Source organism: Mya arenaria, chromosome 9, assembly GCF_026914265.1.
Source record: "Mya arenaria isolate MELC-2E11 chromosome 9, ASM2691426v1".
Classification (NCBI taxonomy): Eukaryota; Metazoa; Mollusca; class Bivalvia; order Myida; family Myidae; genus Mya; species Mya arenaria.
The window spans coordinates 23,111,574-23,134,866 of NC_069130.1; the positions used below are offsets into that span (position 1 = coordinate 23,111,574).

General features: G+C 34.8%; 1 protein-coding gene across 2 annotated transcripts; it reads left to right on the forward strand.

Annotated features, from left to right (window-relative positions):
- The first annotated feature begins 307 nt into the window (after positions 1-307).
- LOC128246891 (uncharacterized) lies at positions 308-13,991 on the forward strand. 2 transcript variants are annotated; one of them, XM_052965420.1, is made up of 5 exons: positions 308-410; positions 11,266-11,919; positions 12,577-12,735; positions 13,007-13,064; positions 13,549-13,991. In XM_052965420.1, exons 2-5 carry the CDS (start codon positions 11,362-11,364, stop codon positions 13,989-13,991), a joined length of 1,218 nt encoding a protein of 405 aa, XP_052821380.1. In that variant the 5' UTR covers positions 308-410; positions 11,266-11,361. The 2 variants fall into 2 exon arrangements, with proteins under 2 accessions (XP_052821380.1, XP_052821381.1); XM_052965421.1 differs by lacking the exon at positions 308-410 and adding an exon at positions 5,401-5,539.
- Positions 13,992-23,293: the final 9,302 nt, after the last annotated feature.

A 23,293-nucleotide genomic window follows, 5' to 3' on the forward strand; every position in this document is an offset into this window, starting at 1 on the left:
GGGGTGTAACTAAGGGGGCGTAACCTAATGAGATGCACGCCTCCAGCATAACCGAAATATAATTGGTTTAATGTGATGGCGTGTGGGTTTGTGGTGTACTCCTCAAAAATGTTTTTTTACAATTTATAACACGATATGGTGCATTTTGAGCGATTTTTTGTTATTTTTCTACTAGATTGAAATACAAAGTAAACTAAAAAGATTTTAGGGGGCGCCGGATGCACCCCCATCCGGCCCCCCCCCCTGGTCCGCTTGTGCGGCGTATGACTAACACTCCGGAATCTAATTACTAAAAAAACGGGAATTTCCGCAAACTGCCACGTATCTGCACTTTCGATTTCTTTGTCGGTGAATACGCCTAAAGTGTTAGAAATTTTGGAAGGAAATCGAAACTAGTGGATATACAAAAGGTATTATAATTATATCGATACTTTTTATTTCTTCTAAGACTCTGAACTTCATACCGTTATTTAACAATAAACAGCTCATCATTAGTAAGTTCGTTCTTGCTTGTACTCTGATTTTATCTTATTAATGTACATGACTTAGTCTTATAAATTGCGTTATTTACTTGCTCATTGCTAAGATCATACTTCAATTTCTCGAAAGATACTTTTACAACAGGATAAACTTAAGCTCACTATTTTTGTTTTGGTATTTGTGTTATATTTTGTTATATTTACATTCTTAAAGCGTGTTTTTTTAATTAAACGGAAATAATCTTTATGATTATCAAGAGAAACTAATGTTTATATAGTTAAATCAAGGTTAAATAAGCAATATACTCTCGTTACACTTGTAAACTTACAAAAATTGGTGCCAGGAGTTTGTTTGAAATACATTGACATGGATAAAAACTATAAATCAGTTTTTTTTCTGTTTTTGTATGAAACATTGAGAGGTTTACTTAACTTTAGTATAAAACCCAAAGGAAATGCACATTTATAACGTAAAAAAACTCAAATAAGAATATTTTAGCATTTCTTTTAAAGCTGCAATCTCACAGATTGAACGTTTTGACAACTTTTTTTTATTTTTTGTCTTGGAATGTGCCAATTTTTGCAAACAAAAACATGGAAACCAGTTATATAAGACAGCTGACAGAAAATAAGATCGCAGTTCAAAATTGATGTTTTATGCATTTTTCTTAAACCGTTACTAACGGTTTAAGCCATAAAACATTAATTTCCGAATGGAAATATGAAAATTTGCGATCTGATCTTTTGTCAGCAATCATTTATCATTGACTGGCAGATATTTACGCAAAAGTTTGCTCTTTCCAAGACAAAAAATCAAAAAGTTGTAAAAATGGTATATCTGTGAGAGTGCAGCTTTAATATAACAATTATAATGTTCATGTGAAATCATGTTTATTGATCTAACAATATTGCTTGGCAGAATATGTTAGCGAATACAAATCCATATTATCATTATAACTTTCTGAATGCCGTGCCTCATGCCTGCGCGGTTCTCATTGAATACCAGCTGCTTGAAACTTGAAACTTGTTTATTTGCTTAAACGCCTATTTCTACATATGAATACATATTCAATGGCGTTGTACAATAATGAATTATAAGATAATAAAAGCAATACAGCAATACAGACACAAGAATTAGCACACTGTAAACAACATACATAGTTCAATGAATAGTATATAAATTATTTACAACATGATGGGTGTTCACCATCGTATAAACAGACAACAGCTCGGCAATATATATTGGTAAATAGTTCATGGGTATACATTTTAAAACAATGCATAATAATCTCTGAAGAGATGGGTTTTTAAATGTTTCTTGAATATGTTTACTGAATCACTTTGTCTAAGGCTCAGAGGCAGTTCATTCCAAAGCTTAGGGCCAATAGTTCTAAAACTTCTGTCACTGAAGGTCTTTTTCTTATTTAAAGGCACAACATAGCATCCTATTGATGATTCCGAGGATCGTAGTGTGCGTTTTGAATTTTTTCCAGACAAAAGTTCAATAAGGTATTGAGGAGCATTTCCAACGGAACAGTTATACATATAAGTGAGGATCTTAAAATTAATTCTTGCCTTTATGGGTAACCAGTGCAGGTCATATAATGCCTGTTTTGAACTATCACACCTAAAGCGGTTGAGAACAAGTTTGGCACACATATTCTGGATGCGTTGTAATTTATGTAGTTCACACTGAGCGACACCATGCAGAATGACGTTACAATAATCCAAGTGTGAAAATTGCTGCAATTATTTGCATATCAATTATATTCGTTATACTTTGAATTCAGTCCAATACATCCAATACATGCAATCAGAAAAAATATACAAGATTATAAGTATCTTCCATGGCCGAGAGTGTAAGATAGGTTCATTCTGACCCGATCGTAGGGTGTTTTGCGGAAACGAGGTTTACCGAGTTTCCGCAAAACACCCGGCGCGAGGGTCGGGATGAACCGATCTTACAAGAGCGGCTATGGTAGATGCTTTTTCTCCCACCTCATTTAAACAAATTTAAGTAAAAATGTATTTTTTGCTTGAACTCTTTTGTGCTTAGTGAAAATAATTGCGTATGGATATGCGATAGCACGTGGTTGTCATGGATATGTGCGTAGTGATCCAGTTCATGTTAATAGTCAAATCGGTCTTTTTAAATAGTTCTAAGGAGAATTAAGCATTATTTCTTGAATGGTGCGTGAAAACTGTTTTATGGTGACATTTGATGCGAGAAATAATTAGTTAGCGTTCTAAATATTACCATAAGACAAGATTTCCTTGATGCTACTGACGACAGTCTTCAACAAGGGAGGTAGTTACAATGATGTGGTGACCATTAAAAAGGAGTTCCATTCGGTCATTTTATCTTTGCCCGTGGGCAAGATTATAAGTATCTTCCATGGCCGAGAGTGTAAGATAGGTTCATTCCGACCCGAGCGTAGGGTGTTTTGCGGAAACGAGGTTTACCGAGTTTCCGCAAAACACCCGGCGCGAGGGTCGGGATGAAACTATCTTACACGAGCGGCTATGGTAGATGCTTTTTCTCCCACCTCAGTAAAACAAAATTGATTAAAAATGTATTTTTTACTCGAACTCTTTTGTGCTTAGGGAAAATAATTGCGTATGGATATGCGAAAGCACGTGGTTGTCATGGATACCTGCGCAGTGATCCAGTTAATGTTAATAGTCAAATCGGTCTTTTTAAATAGTTCTAAGGAGAATGAAGCATTATTTCTTGAATGGTGCGTAAAAACTGTTTTATGGTGACATTTGAAGCGAGAAATAATTAATCAGCATTCTAAATATTACCATAAGACAAGATTTCCTTGATGCTACTGACGCCAGTCTTCAACAAGGGAGGTAATTACAATGTGGTGACTATTAAAAAGGAGTTCCATATGAGCATTTTATCTTCACCCTTGGGCAAGATAAGAATATCTAGCATGGTTAAATTATTGGATCTACTTATCTGAGGTTGGAGAAAAGAATGTCTAGCATGGTTAAATTATTGGATCTACTTATCTGAGGTGGGAGAAATGAATATCTAGAATGGTTAAATTATTGGATCTACTTATCTGAGGTGGGAGAAATGAATATCTAGAATGGTTAAATTATTGGATCTACTTATCTGAAGTGGGAGAAAAGAATATCTAGCATGGTTAAATTATTGGATCTACTTATCTGAGGTGGGAGAAATGAATATCTCAGAGAAAAATAAAATGCATGCTGGATTCAAACTTACAAAAGAATAATATTAACATTTATTCTATACCTAATTTATACGTCCAATCGTAGACGCTCTTTTGAACCACGTGACCGTACAATTTATTCCCGTATTGGGACGCACGCGTGTACAAAAATTCCATATTTTTCCGTATTGTATGAATCACAGGACCCATGTTAAACCTAAGATAAAGTCCGAAACGCGAGAAAAGGCTCCGAATGAAAATCCGAATCAACAGGCGCTCTAGATAAATTATCGGATTAACATAGTCGTTTGTAAACACGGAAATTATTATTATTATTACAATACAGAATATATTTGGGATTATATGTATAGGTATTGAATGAAAAAGGTCATTTAACATTGTTTAGTACGATACGGAATATATTTGGACTGGAACACAGCTTGGAAATCCATGTTGGACGAGCCTAGCATGACTTTCCAAGCACATTGTATTATCTATCTAAGGATAAACTTAATATGCATTTTTAATTCTTGAATTGGATTTGATCTAAAATCTAAGGAAATGTATGATTGTCATATACGTCAAACGCTAGAAATGACTTTTTTTCCAATCTGAAATTTGTATAAAGAATAGTCGGTAATTTTAAATTGTGAGATAAAGAATCCGATGCTTAGTGTTAATATATGTATTCTGGCGTGTAAGCGTGTTCAACCTTTTCATGCCAGTTGTTGCACACATATTCATATTCACATATTTTGTGAAGAAATACAAGATATATTTTATCAATTTGAAAGCAGGTTGCAGAATATTAACGCTGATATTAATCATATATGGGCAGATGAAACAGTGCTTAAAGTCACGACAAAAGACAAAACAAGCGTGACTTTGTAAAATGGAAATATTACCCCCAGGTTTAACAGCTTGATAAAAGTCAGTAATTTGAAGTGTAAATTCTTTAGCTGTATTGGTGTTTTGAAACTCAGTATATAGTACATTAATTTCCTGTATTCAATTTAAACAATGCGATGTAGTATCGACGATAGCTATTGAATATGATTTATAAATAAACAACTATGAATAACTGATCTGCCGCCTGAGTAAGCACTGTTAAACATTAGTTTGGGAACAGGTTTGTCGAAGTGTTTTAAGAAACTAAACTCTCAATCCAACTCTGGCAAAAGAGTAGACTGCGCTATGTTTAATTTAATATGGTGAAAAATAGGAAAGCTATTTTATAGTCTACATTCGAAGCAAATATTGCGTTCCAACACAGCATTTCTGATGCAACTCAACGCGTTTAATACACACACTGTTAAACCTCGTCTTTTCGTTATACTGCGAAGTCGTTTTTGCTGCTGCTATAAATGTTTTATCATGATATCTGCTCTACTTTTCTGCACGGGCATGTTTATTTTCAGTGCAACCAATTTTTGCTGGGGCAGATCCAGAATTTGACTTTAGAAGGGGCGTAATTTATGGGGTGTAACCTATTCAGATGCACCCCTTCTGCATAAGCGATATTTCTTTGGTTTAAATACCGGCAGGAGGGTTATGGGGAGTTATCACCACACATTTTTGTACAATGTATATTCCAAAATGCTGCATTTTGGACGTGTTGTATTACTTTTTTCTCCTACATTGAAAACGAAAGTAAATTTGGGGGATTTTAAGGGTGGTGGTGGAGCGGGTGCACCCCTTTCTAGATCCGCTAATGCGTATGAATAATATTCTGGTTGCTCGTTCCTAAAAAATAATGTGTGTTTCCACAAGCTGCCACGTATTTCTAGTTTCGATTTCTTTGTTAGGCTGTAAATACGCCACACATAAAGTGATAGATATATTGGAAGGAAGTCGAAATTAATGAATATTCAAAAGGTAACCTATTTATTATATCAAACTTCTAGATTTTTATGATTCTGAAATTCATACAGCTTTTTACAGTCATACGGTCATTATTTATAATTTGTATCCTGCTTAACTCCAATTAATATTCTTAATGTACCTGGCATTAAATAAAATGGCGGCATGAAAATGATCATTGCAGAGTTAAAAAAATAAACGTGGCTATTGATTGTTTTGTTTTGTAATATATTTGACATTGAGAGTTTTATTTGAATTTACAAAACACGAAAAGAATGATGATTATAATCAAACAAAAATTTTAAATAAGGATAAACCAATATTACTTTTTATTCATCAAATCATCACTTAGAATGTTTATGCTGGCAGGGACTATTGTTCTGTCAACATTCCCGGTGAAGAACCATGTGACTTATTCAAATGATACAATCCTTGGCCAATCTTTCAACATTGTATTGTTCTACAAAATTCCATCAAGTTGAAATTAGGCCAAGGACTACATCATTAAAATACAAGATAATCCTAAATATTTCACAACTGTAGAGGCAGAAAATAGCATAGTATTTTATAGGTTAAGAAACATGTTCATATATTTTCTGTTTACAAAAGTTATTTAGAAGTTTACGGTACTTACTCCTTTTATTACATCGGTTGTGACCCGTGGTGACCTTTGTGAGAACCCCTTTAAGTCACGTAAATCATCAGCATGTTATTGCTTGAAAGAACATGGTTGTCAATACCAATCCATATTTCGATTTTGAATGCTAAGCCTCTTGCCTGCCCAATTATTCATTGAATGCCAGCTGCTAATACAATTTACATAACTCTTATAGCTGTTATACTTTGAAATCACCCCAATATGTGTAATCAGAAAGAGAAGTAAAAGACATGAATATCTCAGAGAAAAAAAAATATTTTCTGCTGGATGAGAATTTCGTTAGCTTCTAAATGGGATACATGAAAAATTAACGACGCTCGTTTTCAAAGTGATTGAATTATTTTAAGAGAAACATAACACACCTTCTTGATTTCTCGAATCTTGGATTTAAACTTAAATTTAAGGAAATGTACGATTGTCATATACGTGAAAAGCTAGAAATAGCATTTGTTTCAATCTGAAGTTTGTCTTTATACATTGAAATGTATAAGGAGTAGTCTGTAATTTTAAATTGCGTTATAGAGAGTCCGGTGCGCAGTTAATTGTTTTCCTTGTGTATGCATTTTCAACCTTTTCTTTGCAAAAACTTCGACTCAAATATTTTAAGATTGGCAACGGTTCACAAATGTATGCAAACATATTTATGGAACTTTATTATTTTTATTAATATTCTTATGTTTATGTTTTGGTTTGGTAACTGGTCGAAACAATGATTTGATTTTGCATATTGGGATATATGTCGTGGTTGAAATGACATCAAACACTCTGTAAATGTACATGACACAATAACCCACTGTCCTGGATTAGCCATTTTTTGTGAAAAATAGTGTTCCAACATTCCACGATTATTTTAGTAGATATAAAAAAAAAATGTTGATTTTTTTCAAGCCATCATTCACATAACATAATAAACATATACACATGAATACATGGTTATTAATTATAATATCACATACTAGTATATAAATATTGATATATACTATTTTTCTAACAATTTATGAAAGAAAATATCAGCTAAGCATGTTACTTGACACTTATATTGATGGATAGGGCTTACTATGCCGTGTTAACACACATCCATAGTGTAAGAATCTTTTTACACATAAAATCCTGACAAACGAATTGGCGGTTTACGCTGGCATTGTTGTCGTTTATCCTGCTGTTGTCGTAGCTGTTTGTTTGGTGGTTGCTGTGGTTGTTCCGCCGCGATTAAAGTATCGGCGATCGTAGGAGGAATCTGCACTTCTGGCAAACTCTCGATTGTATCCTGCTGTTGCATGAGCGTAGCTCAATTTGGAATTGTGGGTATAATATCCTCCAATTCAGGCTCGTCTGTGGTAACAAAACAGTACCGGTCACGCAAATGATCTACATGTTTTTTTTCAACAATCGACCATCATTTACAATTTCATATTAAACCGGGCCTGTTTGATTAATGATTGTCACCTGTGTCCATGATTTTTTGCACTTTCCCACACAAAAACCTTTTCTCCAGTTTGAAATTGTCTGTCTTTTGCATGTGCATCGTGCACAATTGCCTGTTTATTATTAACTTTTTCAGTGAAATTTGGCATCACCAAATCTAACCATTACCTTAATTGTCTTCCATAAAGTGGTTCACTCGGTCTCACGCCAAGTGTGGACTGTGGTACGAGTCGATATGTGAGTAACACCTTTACAAACTTTTGCCGAATAGTCCCATGACGTTGCTTCTTTAAACCACTTTTGTTTATCCTTACAGGTCGCTCCAAGACCATTGCTCGCTGCGTGGTTGCTTCAAATGTGCTTAATGTCATTCTTTTTAATGAACTCGTCAGATTCTGAACTAGTGGTGCACTTCCATTGTCTGTGACCAGATGCTAGCATAGTCCATATGTAGCAAATGACTTTTGTAATAATTGTCACGGCTGAAGTCGCTTTGTTCGTATCGTTTGCTTCGATCCACTTCGAATGAGCATCGATTATGACCAAAAACATTTTCCCCATGAATGAACCTGCATAGTCGACATGAGTCTCAGCAAAAATCGTGTCGGCCATTCCCACGGATGCAATTTCGCTCCTGTGGGCATTTTTCTGTTTGTCTGACATAATTGACAGTGCCTCATATATAATTCAATCTAAGTGTCCATTTAAGGCTACCATGCATATAATATGGCTAAGGATTTCATCCTGTTTGAGCCTCGATGTTATTCATGCAACGTGTCCAGCATCGTTTCACGTCCACGTGGAGATATAATTACACGGTTTCCCCGATGCATACATCATACATGCTCATTTCATTTCTAACAGCAAAATAAGGTGTAAATTCTTTATTTGGAATTTTCCCCGGCCATCTTCTTTGCAGAAACACAGCAACTTTTGAAATAACCAGATCCCCTTGCGTCCATAGCCTGACATGTTGTGATGTTACTGGCGTTTCATCCAATTGTTAAATAACTAACACAATTTCCGTTCGAATTGGCGGTTCAGAAGCCTCTGTTTGTCTCGGCAATCGACTTAGACCATCAACATTGCCAATGTTTAGTCCTTCCTTGTATTGCAAAACATACTCTTAAGCTGCTAACGTCAATGCCCCTCGCTGTATTCTTGCGCTGCCGTTGTCGGAATTTGTTTGTTTTCGTACAGTTAACCCAGTAGCGGTTTATGCTCCGAAAGCAACACAAATTTGTTTCCATACAAATATTGGTGAAACAAATGCCTCCTTTTCAAGAACTGTATAGTCTTTCTCTGCACTTGATAGAGTAATAGAGGCATACGAAATCGCTTTCATATTGTGTGACAAAACCGCTGCAACTCCAAACGGCGATGCGTCACAGGGCAACAGTCGCTGTTTTTCAGGGTCAAAATGAACTAACAAATCTTAAGAGGCCAAGAGCTTCTTTGATTGCAGAAATGCCTGATTTTCGTTCTCGCCCCAATGGCATGTTGCCTCTTTCACAAGTAACGCATGTTCCTTCGTTTTGTAGACGTCCAAGCTCTTTCTCAATGCCTTCTTCCATAGCATACGGTACTGGTCGTGCTTTAAAGTACTTTGGGTTGACATCCACGTCACTGTAGAATTTTGCCTTCACGCCAGTTTTTTTCCTGATCCTTCATTGAAGACGCTACCGTATTTGTTCAAAATCGCATTCAAATCATTGTCATCAGTTGCCCCACTGACTTTTACAGATACTATTTCTCACCAGTAAAGTTTATTTTATCAAGCCAGTTTTTTTCAATGAGATTTGGCCCATCATTATTCTCTACAATGATCAGCAATACGAAGTTCTTGTCCTCGTATTTCACGTTGACATTGGTTTTCCCAAGGATTGTTAAGTACTCTCTAGAGTATGTTTTCAACTTTGCCTTAGTTTTCTCAAGAGAAGAAGTCTATTTCAAATTACTACAGTTATCTTTTATTTTTACGCTAGCCGCCGTATGTTCGAAAAGAATGATGAAGATTCGGAGACGATTTGTCAATTTTTATACTGTTCCGCGTACATTCTATAACGGCGATTTTAATTGGATGTTCACTGCGGTTGAATATAGTGCAAGTCAAAAATCATTGTAAGTACGTCGTCCTAGGCCTTCCAAACAAGATGTCGGCATTTGATGTTAACAACAATACATGAGATATTAAACATTTTAAATTGATTCTAATCGACGAAAAAACCTTAAAAATCATCGATACGCAAAGTAAAGTTAACTTTATCAGTCGCTGAAGTTATGGAAGAAATAAATGCTCAGCTACAAAGGGACGTTAAAATAACGAAAGTCCTTGGCGAGATGCAGACATGCAGAGGTAGATAAGACGATATCGTTTGGAGTTTTGAAAATAAAATTAATCTGAGAGGAACAAGACGTTCGAACACATTATTATTGCCAGTATGACTGACTAATTAGCTGAAGCTTGAGGCATACTAATGTTTAAAGTGGTCTTTGCATGGCTTTGTGTGCATGCGTATTTATAGAGTTCAACTGAAAAAAAACACAACAATTTAGCAGTATGCAGAAATTTTACTCTTTGTCCCTATAAAACATTAGAATAAGGTACTCATTGTCAGAAGTTATACATAACTGAAATGATTATGGAAAACAATCTGGCACTTAAAGTTAAGCTATTAAACATGATCAAATACTGTACTGATAGCTTTACTAAAACGTTATTTCTGTTTAAAATAGTCTACAGATTTTTTTGGGGTAACTATCAATAAAGGAAAATACAGTTTCCAGTTATATTTTTTTTATTTATATTTGATGTTCATCTTTAAATAATGTTTCAGCTTAGGTCAAGGCGCTCATTACCTGACTTTTCTAGAGTATTACAAAAAGACATTCACAACAGAACACATGATATAAATATAACAGATTTATACAACTAAATCCTTTTATTAATGAAAAAATTAAAATGTAGATACACATTTTTTTACGTATGTCAGTATTTAAATAGAGCGTAAAATAACAAATTTCAACTTATTTTCAGTTTAGAATAGTTTCATTTTAGTTCAGAAGTACTATCAAGGTGCAAAAAAAAACAATATATAACGGTTGCAAAATTAAATAAGAAATTATATTCTGACTTTTATTTTTCGGTCGACTAGGGGAAAATTTGACTTTTATTTTTATTTCTCCCCATCCCCCCCCCCCCTCTGTCCCGACTCATTTTTTTCTGAAAAGAATCCCGTAAACCAAATAATAAAAAAATGTTGGCCTTATCTCTGGAAGTGTGCTCGACCCCTTCTACACAACATCAGTTTGTAATGGACATAACATACTTTCCAATTTATTCAGTTCCTCTGTGGATATGGTTTGCAAAAACTACGGAAACGTATTTTAAAGGAAAAACACAGGAAGACAGAGCATATATGTCATTATGCCATTTTATTCAATTTTAAGGCAATTCGTAAAGAGAAGAAATCTGTTTCAGTGTTAGGTTCTGTCATCTCGTGTACACAATGAAGTAAATATTACATTTGGTGCTCATTCGGTGAAATATATTTGTTATTTAATCAATTTAAATGTCAAGAAAAAACATTCAGAACAGTAATTTATATAAAATTAAATGTATATGTGCACCAGATTTATTTTTTGTTCTTTGTTCCAGCCTCATTTGAAAAGAAAAAAATAACGATTAAACACAATGACAATGTATCTAAATAGAATGTGGACAGTTTATTACGAAGTATAACCTCTTTCCGCAATGGTTTACTACAAGGAACTTCTTAAACACAAGGAGAGCCAAAATTGGTTCAAGGCATCCGTTGCTTTGCGAATAGCACAACGTGGACTTCAGGTTTTCATCGACAATGGCCTTAGAGACGTTCAAAAGAAGATATTCAGCATCGCCAAATCCATGGGCTGCTTATCTCCAGATACCAATTGTACAAATTGCACGACAGAGAATCTGATTCTTTGTCCAACACGCGGTATTTGTACCAGTCTAAAACGATGTAAATTTCATAATACTCCACGGAAATGCCTCCGGAACTGCCCTCAGCAGTTATGCCATTTAGTGCGCGACGGGATTATTCGGTACCATCGCTTCTCTGGGCCGTCTTGGAAAAATACAAAAGCAGAGGGATGGCATGCTGATCATTGGGAAATTGGAAAATGCTATCTACCGCCGGATGGCTACAAAGACGTGTCTTCTTCCATAGAAAGCGACTTCAATGCCTTAATAAATGTGTTGATTAACTGCACAGAGTTTGAGACAAAACTGTCCATCGATTTCACAAGCTCGTCCAACTTGTTGACCAAGGTAAGTGAATCTAAAGTAATTGAAAATAGTTCGTCCTGCAAAAGTTAACAGTGATAGTTTAGTAATTTCTTAAACATCATAATGAAATGAAAAATTTAACTGCTTAATTGTCTCAAAAATCATATTAGTAAGCAATTTACATTCTGTATTTGCTTGTGTTTTCGATCATTGACAACGTAGCCATTATATCTATTTAATGTCTAGTTAAAGCAATGTCTGGCTTGTTAATCCCAAGTCAGGCATCCCTAATGTATTGTGCGGTTGACACAGCAGGGTGCTTAATTCCATGTATATTGTTTATTGGCTAATTGCCGTAATGAGCTGGGGGGGGGGGGTTATAAAAAGGTGGAACGCACAGACAATGCAATTGACATATCAATATTCATTAAAATAAGATCTGATTAAGGATAGCATACACCAGACGGCAATAAATATTAGGTTAAATACTCAAAAACGTTCAATACACCGGATGTTGGTGAAGGGGTCATTCAAAGGAGGCTAAAACTAGGCCTTTAAGCATGTGATAGGCGCAGTTAATAGTGCGATTTATATTATGAATATATTGGCTATTGATTACCAGCTTTCAATTGTGTGTATATGTATAAAAGTATTTAAACTTATATAACCATTTAAGCAATATAATGTTTAACAATTTAGATACGCGAATATGGAAGAAACATTCGACATTCTCCTGACCAGAAAATGAAAGACATCGAGTTAAATAACTTGTTCCAGAAACTAACTTCGTTGCTTGAGGATTCAGTCTGTCTCCAAACAGATAGTGAAGCAGTCAGCGCTGTTAAAAATTTGAAAGAGGTATTTCTACATCACTATAAGTATTCAGTTTGTTTTATGTGGTTTTCATACGTATTACGTAAAATATACATCCAAAAAGTTTATTAACTTTATAGTTCGCAAACATTGAAATGGCGAGATAAAGACATATTCAAAGTGCTTAAACAAATATTACAGAAGCCATTAATATGATTGTGTTTCTTCAATGTTATTTAATAAACTAACGGAAGTTATTATTAATATGCAGAATATTAGTATAATGGAAATGTATGTGGCTTTCCTTATTGTTCAGCTTCAGAACGATAAGCTGGTGATCAGAGTTGAAGATGAACAGCAAATACTGTTTGAAGGTATGTGCATAGATATTACAGTCACACTAAATAAGATACTAGAGAGGGCGCGGAACACAATTGTACGACTTCTTGCATGTGTTGGCTCCTTTTTTGTGAACAACGTCATCACAGTGTGCATACATATTTAATGCTTAGACAGGCATATACAACAGCACATGAAAACTTTTTTTCGCGCACCTGCGCGCTTACAATTGCAACGTTCAAGTGAAATTTCGCAACCAACTTTGAAACTTAGTCTCAACTTTTACATACAGAAACACATACACTCACACGTCTTTTTTCAAACTTTCTCTACTACATAATCGTATCCCTAAAATGTAGCTGCTTGATGTTTTGATGTTCACCTACAGGTTACACAAACCACGTACTATTCACAATTCCCGTTCTGTTTGTAACAAATCCCTTCAATACGGTTTAAATAAGAATTTGCTTATATATTAGTTTTAAAAGAAAACGTTTAAATGTTATCAGGTCATTTCAGGGTTGCAGATGCGCTTGGCAAAGTACTACCAAAGAGTGTTCAACTCGTCACTATTGTGTTCGCTACTGCCAAACAGAGACAGCAATCCAGACAAGTTGTTCGTAACGCCAAAGCTAATAGAACGTGACCACCGAAAGATTGGAAAGCACGGCGAGCATTTAATGCGCTTATCAGTTACCACATACAGGGACATCTTCTTTGAAGGCAGTAGTAAATGCAGCAATGTGTATTTGATTGGCGAACCAGGAATGGGAAAGACAACTTTAACCATTAAGTGCTGTCTTGAATGGAGCGCCCAACACTTGAGAGAAGAAGGAACTTTGGACGAACTCACGGATATGGCAGGCAATGGACATATATCATTCGCAGATGCTGATATCTTTAAAGATATTGACTTTGTTTTTCGTATTGCTCTGAAGGAGCAAAACATGCCAGCTCGTTAAAATGATAAAGGAGCAATTGCTGTTCAAGATATACCACGACAAAGACATAAAGGAAGCGTATGATCTCTTACAAACTGTCCTGGAAACTAAACGCTGTGTCATTATCGCTGACGGTCTTGACGAGTGGTCACATCCTTCTGATAAGGATTGCAGCTGTTCGGACGAAGAAAAAGTTGTCCCGTTCCGAAATTTTGCCAATAATGCTATCCTGTTAACAACGTCGCGACCTTGGAGATTGTCACAGTTTCGGATTAAGGACTCAAATATAGACAAATATCTTGAAATTCAAGGCGCAGTTGATCCGTCTAGCCTTGTTGAAAAGGTGGTCAATTGTCTGAATGGAGAAACAGGAACGAAAACCTCTGTACAATTTATGGAATTTGTTCGAGAAAAGGGAGTTGAAAAGTTACTTCCAATACCAATTATTCTGATGCAGCTGGTTTGTTTGTGGTACGAAGAGTTCAATGTGTCCAACTCCATCTGCAATATTTATGCAAGCATGATCAGTATGCTCTTTGGGAAAATTAGAGTCGACAACAGACAAACTAAAGTTTTGAAACACACTTTCCCAGGCTGTATCCAATGTCAATGTAACATTCGTACACATGGGTCTCTTTTTAGGTTTCTGTCACATCTAGCACTCAAAACACTCTTTACACAGAACATGCAGTCATCGAATGTATTTAGCATCAGCTGTGTAACGGCTGTTCTCGAAGAGAATAGTGGTGACGAACTATTAGAACGTGCACTTGAATCAGGTCTGTTGACTGAAGAGAGGCTAGACGTTGCAAATACATCAAACTTTTCATTTCTGCACAAAACGTTTCAAGAATTTCTTGCTGCGGTGTATGTTTGCATGAATGAGGACTTGTTCAGTAAAACTATCAAAACACATTACATGGAAAGACATCCTGAGTTCATAATGGACGTTTCACAAGTGTTCATATTCATTTGTGGCCTTAACATGAATTTAGGTGAAGATATGTCGAAATGGATTTCTACATTCATACCGCAAAAGTCGATGAAAGCTTGTTTATACGATAACTACGAATATGAGCGAGCGAGGCCAAATGAAAACATCGTTAGAGCAATACAAGGAATGGTAATTGAAGGTTATAAGGAAGCAATATCAAATAATTATGTGAACACTCAAATAACATTGAACCATTTTTATTTTGATGACATTCTTCTCAGCGCCGAGCGGATGGAACTGCTCTACAAACTTCTCCTCATGAACAAACATCGAGTGAAATCAATTCATGTTAGTGAATGTAACGATCAACTTGGCCAGAAAAACCTACAGGATGTGCTCATAAGCTCAAAGGACTCACTTACAGCATTAACCTGCTGGGACCACTCGGGCGAGTATGATCTGAAAATGTGCAAATGTTTCAAATATTTGAGCATATGGGGCGATAACTTGTTTAAAATTGAGTTAAACGTGAAAAACCTGCTAACATGTAAAGTACTGAAATCAAGGAAGTCTGTTGAGGAATCATTGTTAAACAAATTGTCAAAAAACGGTAAACAATTGCAAACATTCATAGCATACGAACTAAAGAATGTTGAACTATTTAGTAACATTTTTCCACAGTTCCGCCAGTTACGATATGTTTGTATTACAAACACTGACTTTAAGCAATTCCCGTTCATCCCACCAGATTTAATTAGCCGAATAACAATGAAATGGGTGATTATGTCAGCGTCTGCCTTACGGGACATGTTGGACAGGATTGCAACGTTACCTCGGAATGTCCACGTTGTTTTTGAACATTGTTCAATTCAACCGTCATCAGAACTTAGACGTATAAGACAACTACTTGACGTTTCAAGCAATATTAGCATTGAGCATTTTGAACGTAGCGCTACCGATGTTAGCTTTGAAGTCAAGTCGAACGGTTAGCCTGAGTGTAACGCGTAAGATAAGCATGGCACTGTTACTGAACTTGCACTGTATTTGACGTCACACAAGGACGTCATTACAAAAATCTTTACATAATTGAAATGACTCGCAAGTAGCTGATAATTTAAGTTGGTTTCCGGACATAAATCTGTATAGAACAAATAAAAAAAAATCTGATGATTCTTTTTTACGTATTTAACAATCGAACTATTGTAAACTGATACTATTAATTCAGTAAAAAACAGGACAAAATCCGTGGTTGCATTGGACACATGAGTAAAGTAGTATTACTAAAACGCCAAGAAAACCATGCGGAAATGCCCATACTTTTAAAGACATGGCATAGAAAAAATAAGACTAACTGAAAAAATAGTATGAATTTCGATTTTGTATTATTGGTTATCATAGACAAAATGCAAGGAACGATAAGGGGATACATACTAATTAGAATATGACTGTAGTTCGGACTAGTTCTTGTGTTGTAGTTTCTTGTATAAAGGTACATCACGCCTCCAGCATTAACGACGCAACACCATTGGTCCAGGACTGGTCACGCGGTGACCCCATATTTTTCCATACTGGGTCATAAAAATGGCGTCTATTTTCCGATTCCGATGAATAATCCGTTGAATAAATGAAACATTTAAACATGAAAACAGGTCGACGTGATATATACGCCGCCGCCGCCCTATCCGCACGCGAGGTCGCAGGTTTCTGCGGCCGTTTCCCTGGACTCAGCTAGACCTCTACCGACGATGACGGCTCCACCAGCGACGATGACGGCTCCACCAGCGACGATGACGGCTCCACCAGCGACGTTGACGGCTCCACCTGCGACTATGACGGCTCCACCAGCGACGACGACAGTGACAGTTTCAACGACGACGGAAACCCGCGCACAGCCGGAACCACCTACCGCTACTACCGGTTCTCAATAGGGGGACGGAGAAAAGTGTGTGACTGACTTGAAAATTGGCACATGGAATATTGAGGGGTTAAAATCATGCCTTAACGACTCAGAATTTATTAATGCTATTCAGTCATTTGACTTATTAGGCTTATGCGAATCATGGTTAAAAGATGACGATGAAATAAATATTAATGGTTTTCATAGTATATCTGTGCCTAGGCCGGAAAGTAATAAATCTAGACGGGGACACGGTGGAATTGTGCTTTTAATTAAATCTTCGATACTACCTGGAATAACAATTTGTGAAACTGATAAAACTGGGTTTATTTGGATTAAAGCGGACAAGTTATACTTTAATGTAAGCGATGACATATACATGTGTTTTGTTTACATACCCCCTAGCAATTCAGTGTATTTTCAAAGCCATGAAATAGGCTTTTTTGAACAATTAGAGTTCGGGTTGAGAAAATACAGTGATAAGGGACATGTTGTAATATTGGGTGATTTGAACTCACGGACAGGCGAAAGATCAGATATTTTATCGAACGTGAATGACTATGAACGGTTTATACCTACAATAGAGTGTAATGACTGTGACGATATTTTCCCAATAAGACATTCAGTCGATAAAAATGTAAATACATTGGGTATTAAATTATTGGACTTATGTTTATCTAGCAACATGACAATAGTTAACGGTAGATTAGGCGATGATGCGCAAGTTGGCAATTATACATATATATCCAATAACGGAAATAGTGTTATTGACTATGCAATTGTGTCTCGGAATTTATTTCCCTTAGTTAAGAATTTTACAGTTCATGATTTATACAGGTTTACGCCTCATGTCCCTATTTCATGTATATTATCAATTAATATGCCAAACGATATAAATACAAATGATCATATAAACTATGTTAAATTCGAATGGAGTCCAGAAAATATTAATTCATATAGGGCTAATATTTCTTGTTGTAACGAGTTCCATAATATTGATGATCGTCTGATAAGTGGTGACACTGACATTGATAATAGTGTAGATACATTTTCCACTTTGTTATATAATAAGGCATTTGTTTCATGTGGTAAGAGAATAAATACTGGAGTTAAAAATAATAATAGGAAATTTAGGAATCCCTGGTTTAATGGTGATTGTGAGACAGCACGGCGGGAGTTTCGAACTGCAAATAAGTTGTATAGGAAATATAATACTGATGAATATCGTAGATTGTTGTGTACAAGACGTAATGTATATCGTGGTATTACAGGTAAGGCTAAACGACAGTTTTATTTACAACAAAAGAGTGATTTGCATAATATGTCTAGAACTCAACCACAGAAATTCTGGAAAGAAATAAAGAAAATACGCAATAATAAGCCAAAAGATAATAGCATCAGTAAAGATGATTTTTTGAATCATTTTAAAAATCTTTTTGATGGTGATGTTTTTACTAATGAGGATGTTGATAATTCTGATGATGATGATATTGTTAATGTTGATCAGTTAGATACAGACTTTACTATAGAAGAAGTCACTAAAGCCATTAGTTCATTAAAACGAGGTAAAAGTGGTAGTGTTGATGATTTAACACCCGAAATGTTTATCGATTGTAAAGATTTATTTGCACCTGTTTTATGTAAATTGTTTAATTATATGTACAATAATTGTATTTACCCACAAAGTTGGACTAAAGGTATCATAGTCCCGGTTCCTAAAAAGGGAAACCTCAATGATGTAAATAACTATAGAGGTATTACCTTAACAAGTATATTCTCTAAAATATTTTCTATATTGTTAGATAATAGACTACGCCTGTGGGCTGATAACGACATTATACTGAATGATAACCAATTTGGCTTTAGAGGCAAACGTAGTACTGTTGATTGTATTTATGTGTTGTCATCTATTATTAATCAGGTTATTAATACTGATAAAAGAAAATTATACTGTGCCTTTATAGACTTTCGTAAAGCGTTCGATGTTGTGTATAGAAATGGTATATGGTACAAATTGTTACAATATGGTGCATCAACCAAACTTGTATCGATGCTCAAAAAAATATATGAATCAGTGAAATCATGTGTACGTGTTAGATCACAATATAGTGACTATTTTGATAGTAATATGGGTGTTAAGCAAGGTGAGCCTCTTTCACCGTTGTTATTTCTGTTTTTTATAAATGATATGGAAGATAGTTTAAGTCGAGATTGTATTGATACAGTCACTATTGACGAAATTCGTATATTTATGCTGTTATTTGCAGACGATACTGTCTTATTTTCATATACTGAGCAAGGTTTGCAGCTCTTACTGAATAAATTACATGTATATTGTAATACATGGTGTATATCTGTTAACATAGATAAAAGCTTTGTAATGGTATGTCAAAAAGGAAACAGAACTGAGTATGTTAATTTGATGTATGACGGGCATAAACTTGATGTTGTTAAAAAATTCACATACTTAGGTGTTGCAATATCGCAAAATGGTACATATTTGCAATCACAAAAACAGTTGTCAGAACAAGCACTGCGTGCTTTGTATTCTTTAAATCGATTGTTTGATGTTATATCTTTAGATATACGTGATAAATTAAAGTTATTTGATGCTATGATAAGCCCCATATTGAATTATGGTTGTGAAGTATGGGGTTTCCATAGAGCTCAGCATATCGAGAGAGTTCAACTAAAATTCTTGAAACAAATTCTAAGTGTTAGACAGCAGACTTGTAATGCTGCAGTATATGGTGAATTGGCAAGATTCCCATTATCATTGTTTAAAAAAATTAGAATAATTAGATTTTGGTATAAAATAAAACGTTATCCTGTGTCTCTTTTATATAAAGTTTATAGTATGAAAAATAACAATGGTATGTATATAAATACATGGACACTAAAAGTGAAGGAACTGCTCGATGAGCTAGGATTTACTTTTATGTTTGATTGTGAAAATGTTACACGACTGCAATTAGAGGCTGTTGTAAGACGGTTGTATGATAATTATTTGCAACAATGGTATACGAGTGTTAGAAACTCAGATAAATTGCAATCTTATGTTGGTTTTAAACACGATTTTGTCATTGAAAAATACTTGTCTTGTATAAATAATAACAAATTACGGATGTGTTTAACTAGATTTAGATGTTCAGCACACTGTCTTAATATTGAAGAAGGGAGATATAGGAATATTAATCGTGAAGATAGAAAATGTGTACATTGCAATATGAATGTTGTTGAAAATGAGTATCATTTTCTTTTGATATGCCCAAAGTATAGAGACCTTCGTGTCAAATATTTACCAAGATATTATTGCCAATGGCCAAATATGACCAAATTAATACTTTGTTAAGTACTGACAATGTTAAGCTGTTAAATAACATAGCAACATATATATCGTTTGCTACAGATAGAAGAAATGCTCAATTGTATAAATTCTATTATACCATGATATTATAAAACATACTTTTCTCTTTTGATGTTATACTGATATCATTAAATGCCATCTTGTATATATGTTTTTGGCAATGTTCAATTTGAATAATGCTAATAAAATTTTGACTTGACTTGACTTGTTACGGGGTTAATATGTGATATGGGATATACGGGGCAAAGGAAACCATATTCTGTCCCACCCGATATAGTTACATTTGCCCCGTATATCCCATATCGGGTCACCTACTAACCCTGTAACTTATAATCATTTATATAGAACTGTTCTGTACACTAGTCTAATAATTGTTTTATGTCAAAAGGTGCATTATAAGATTATGCTACTTGAATATATACAAAATTCAGGGTAAATACAAATGCCTGTTAGACCGCCCATCACAATCAAACCAAACATTATAAAATACACGTAAGAAAAGCTAAAGCTTTTCATGATTTGAGAATTTGTTTGAGTATTCTAGTAGTACCCGAATAATACGCAATCGAATTAAATTTCAATGGGACATAACTGGGGCCATATTACAGAAGTATCTTAAATTAAAATCTTACCTTTTACTTGAATTCAACAATTTCCTTAACTGTTTTATTTCACTGGAAGAAATTGTTATGCTTAGTGTATATTCTGCAATTAAAATGTGAACAATTAACTGTTTAAAAATTAAAACTTTATTTTTTAAGATTTTTTTTTAAAAATACAACAATTCCAAATGTGTTGATCTATTTTAATATAACTGCTAGTTCTTGAATGGTTTTTCATCATTATACGGATTTGTCATCGTGTATATCTTTTTTATTCTTATTTTATGAGATATCGTTGCAAATTGTTACGACTGCATATGACTTAGTTATCTGAAACAATGTCACTTAATGCTTAGTACAAAAAATGAGGTTGGACGAAATTGCTGGGTTATAAATATTAGAAAACATGTTATTTTTGTATAACTTTAGATGAATTTGAAGATAAAAATATAAATAATTCGGGAAGACATGTTCATTATAGGCATTTAAATACTGTGTTAAAAATTGTGTTAGAAATAGCCTTTAAAGGCGTCCAATATAGGTTCATGCAAATCTTAATTCATATTTTTTATCTGTACCCTAATTGTTTACATTCTTTGGTTGTGATCATTAAAGTCAAATGAGTGTTTTTTTTGCATCAATCTAAAATGTGCGCCTTTAATATTAGGTGGATTGCGTAAATGTCGTTGTTCATATCATAAAAATGGAGCTGAGCTTGACAAACATAAAAATACCTAATGGGAAAAGTATGTGCATGTGTTCCGTCGTATTATTGACAACTTTTCACTTTTAGATTGTGAATACAACGCATGATCCATATAAAAAAATGATGCACGTACACAAAACCCTACATAATTGGTACTTTGTGTGCATAGATGTTAATGCCTTGTATACTCTTTTTAAACAAAACGATTCCGAAACATTACTCAAATTTCATTTTAATATGGACACCTGCTTTTATTGAAGAATAATATTTAAAGGGAAGTAATCATATTTGATATATGTATGCTATGATTGTATGGATACATTCCCGTGAAACAACTTATTGGGCCGATGGTTCAGAACTTTGTCAAAATTAAGAACATGATTAACGACATCGTTGCTAGATTTTAAACGTTAAATGTTTTATTATGTGCTCACATTTTAAATATAAACACGTTCAGCTGAAACAGTTATCTTAAATCTTGTAAGAAACACAGCAGATCACAAAATTATCCAAATAACTTCCAATGCATTAACGATTTGACGTTTAAAGTTAACAACGTTGACGTTAGCAACAAAGTTCTAGACAATCGTGCATGCATGTATTTGTTTAATGTTGTATGACTTATACTTATGGCTGGTGAACTTATATAGACAATATAAAAACTACTGGAATACAAAATGTACTAAAATACACTTAATATTCTTTAGAATTCCTCAGATACTATTCAGATCAGGAGTCGGGCTCAGAAGCAAAGTTCATAAAGTGCCTGTCTTTAGGCGGTGTAGGTTTGCCCTTTCAAATGAAAAAGCCCCGGTTTGGAATCTAACTGCCACAAAAAATTATATTTGTCGTTGATATTTGAATCTATAACCAAGATTCCTTTGTACATAGAAATGCTTATAAAAAAGAGAATAATGTTGTATGTGTTGACTACTGTAGCTAATGCGCCTCTGACACTCAATCCGAAATACTGATATATTCAAAAAGTGACAGTCATACCCTTGCTTTCAAATTAATTAATTTTTACAACGATTGTAAAACAAGATATTAAAATATTCTATAAATCACTCTCATTGGCACAATGTTATTCGAAAGCGTGGTCCATTGTATTGGGGAAAACCCGAGTACTCGCAGGAAAACTTAATGTTCGTCTTGGTGACAACAAATGATATTAATTTGCGCATCTGCCAGATATCGCAACAGGGTGCCTCGGTGTATAGCGAGTGCGCTAGCCACTGCGCTAATCGGACAATAATCCTGTTTCCAACTGACCTGATTAAGTCAATTAGCCTTATTATAGACTTAGTGACATTGGCAGGAAAGTTCGAAGTTGTACTCACTCCATGCACGTTTATCAACCGTTGTTGGCCGAGCGTTTGTTATTGCAATTAACCATAATATTGTTATCGGATTTGTTTTTGGAACATATGTGGCTTTCTCAAGGCGTCATTTGAATAATTCAATATTTTCATAACAAATGAAACCGCTCAAGCCAGGGCTAAGGAGCATTGGAATTTTAGTAATAATCATTCCTTCTAATTGATATATTTTACGGAATGTATTCACACATATTTATGGGCCAATGAGAATCGAGGAATTACCCAATTTACTGTAGCTCCATATCATGTAGACCAGAATTTGACGTCGAGTATAAACATTTATTTTCGTAGAGAGAACTACTTGTTTCTACGTGATTTTGTACCGTTCGCGGATAAATAATAATTTGTCAAACAACACCAACATTGTGTACATGACGATGTGCGTAGGGTAGAATGAAAACATTGACAATTTAAACTGCACAAAATTGAAATGTATCT

What these genes read in the sequence shown, in the direction of transcription:
- LOC128246891 (XM_052965420.1), top strand. Translation starts at nt 11,362, where the DNA reads ATGGTTTACTACAAGGAACTTCTTAAACACAAGGAGAGCCAAAATTGG. An exon ending in CTGTTAAAAATTTGAAAGAG is followed by an intron (nt 12,736 to 13,006) that starts GTATTTCTACAT and finishes CTTATTGTTCAG; the next exon opens with CTTCAGAACGATAAGCTGGT. An exon ending in ACAGCAAATACTGTTTGAAG is followed by an intron (nt 13,065 to 13,548) that starts GTATGTGCATAG and finishes AGGTCATTTCAG; the next exon opens with GGTTGCAGATGCGCTTGGCA.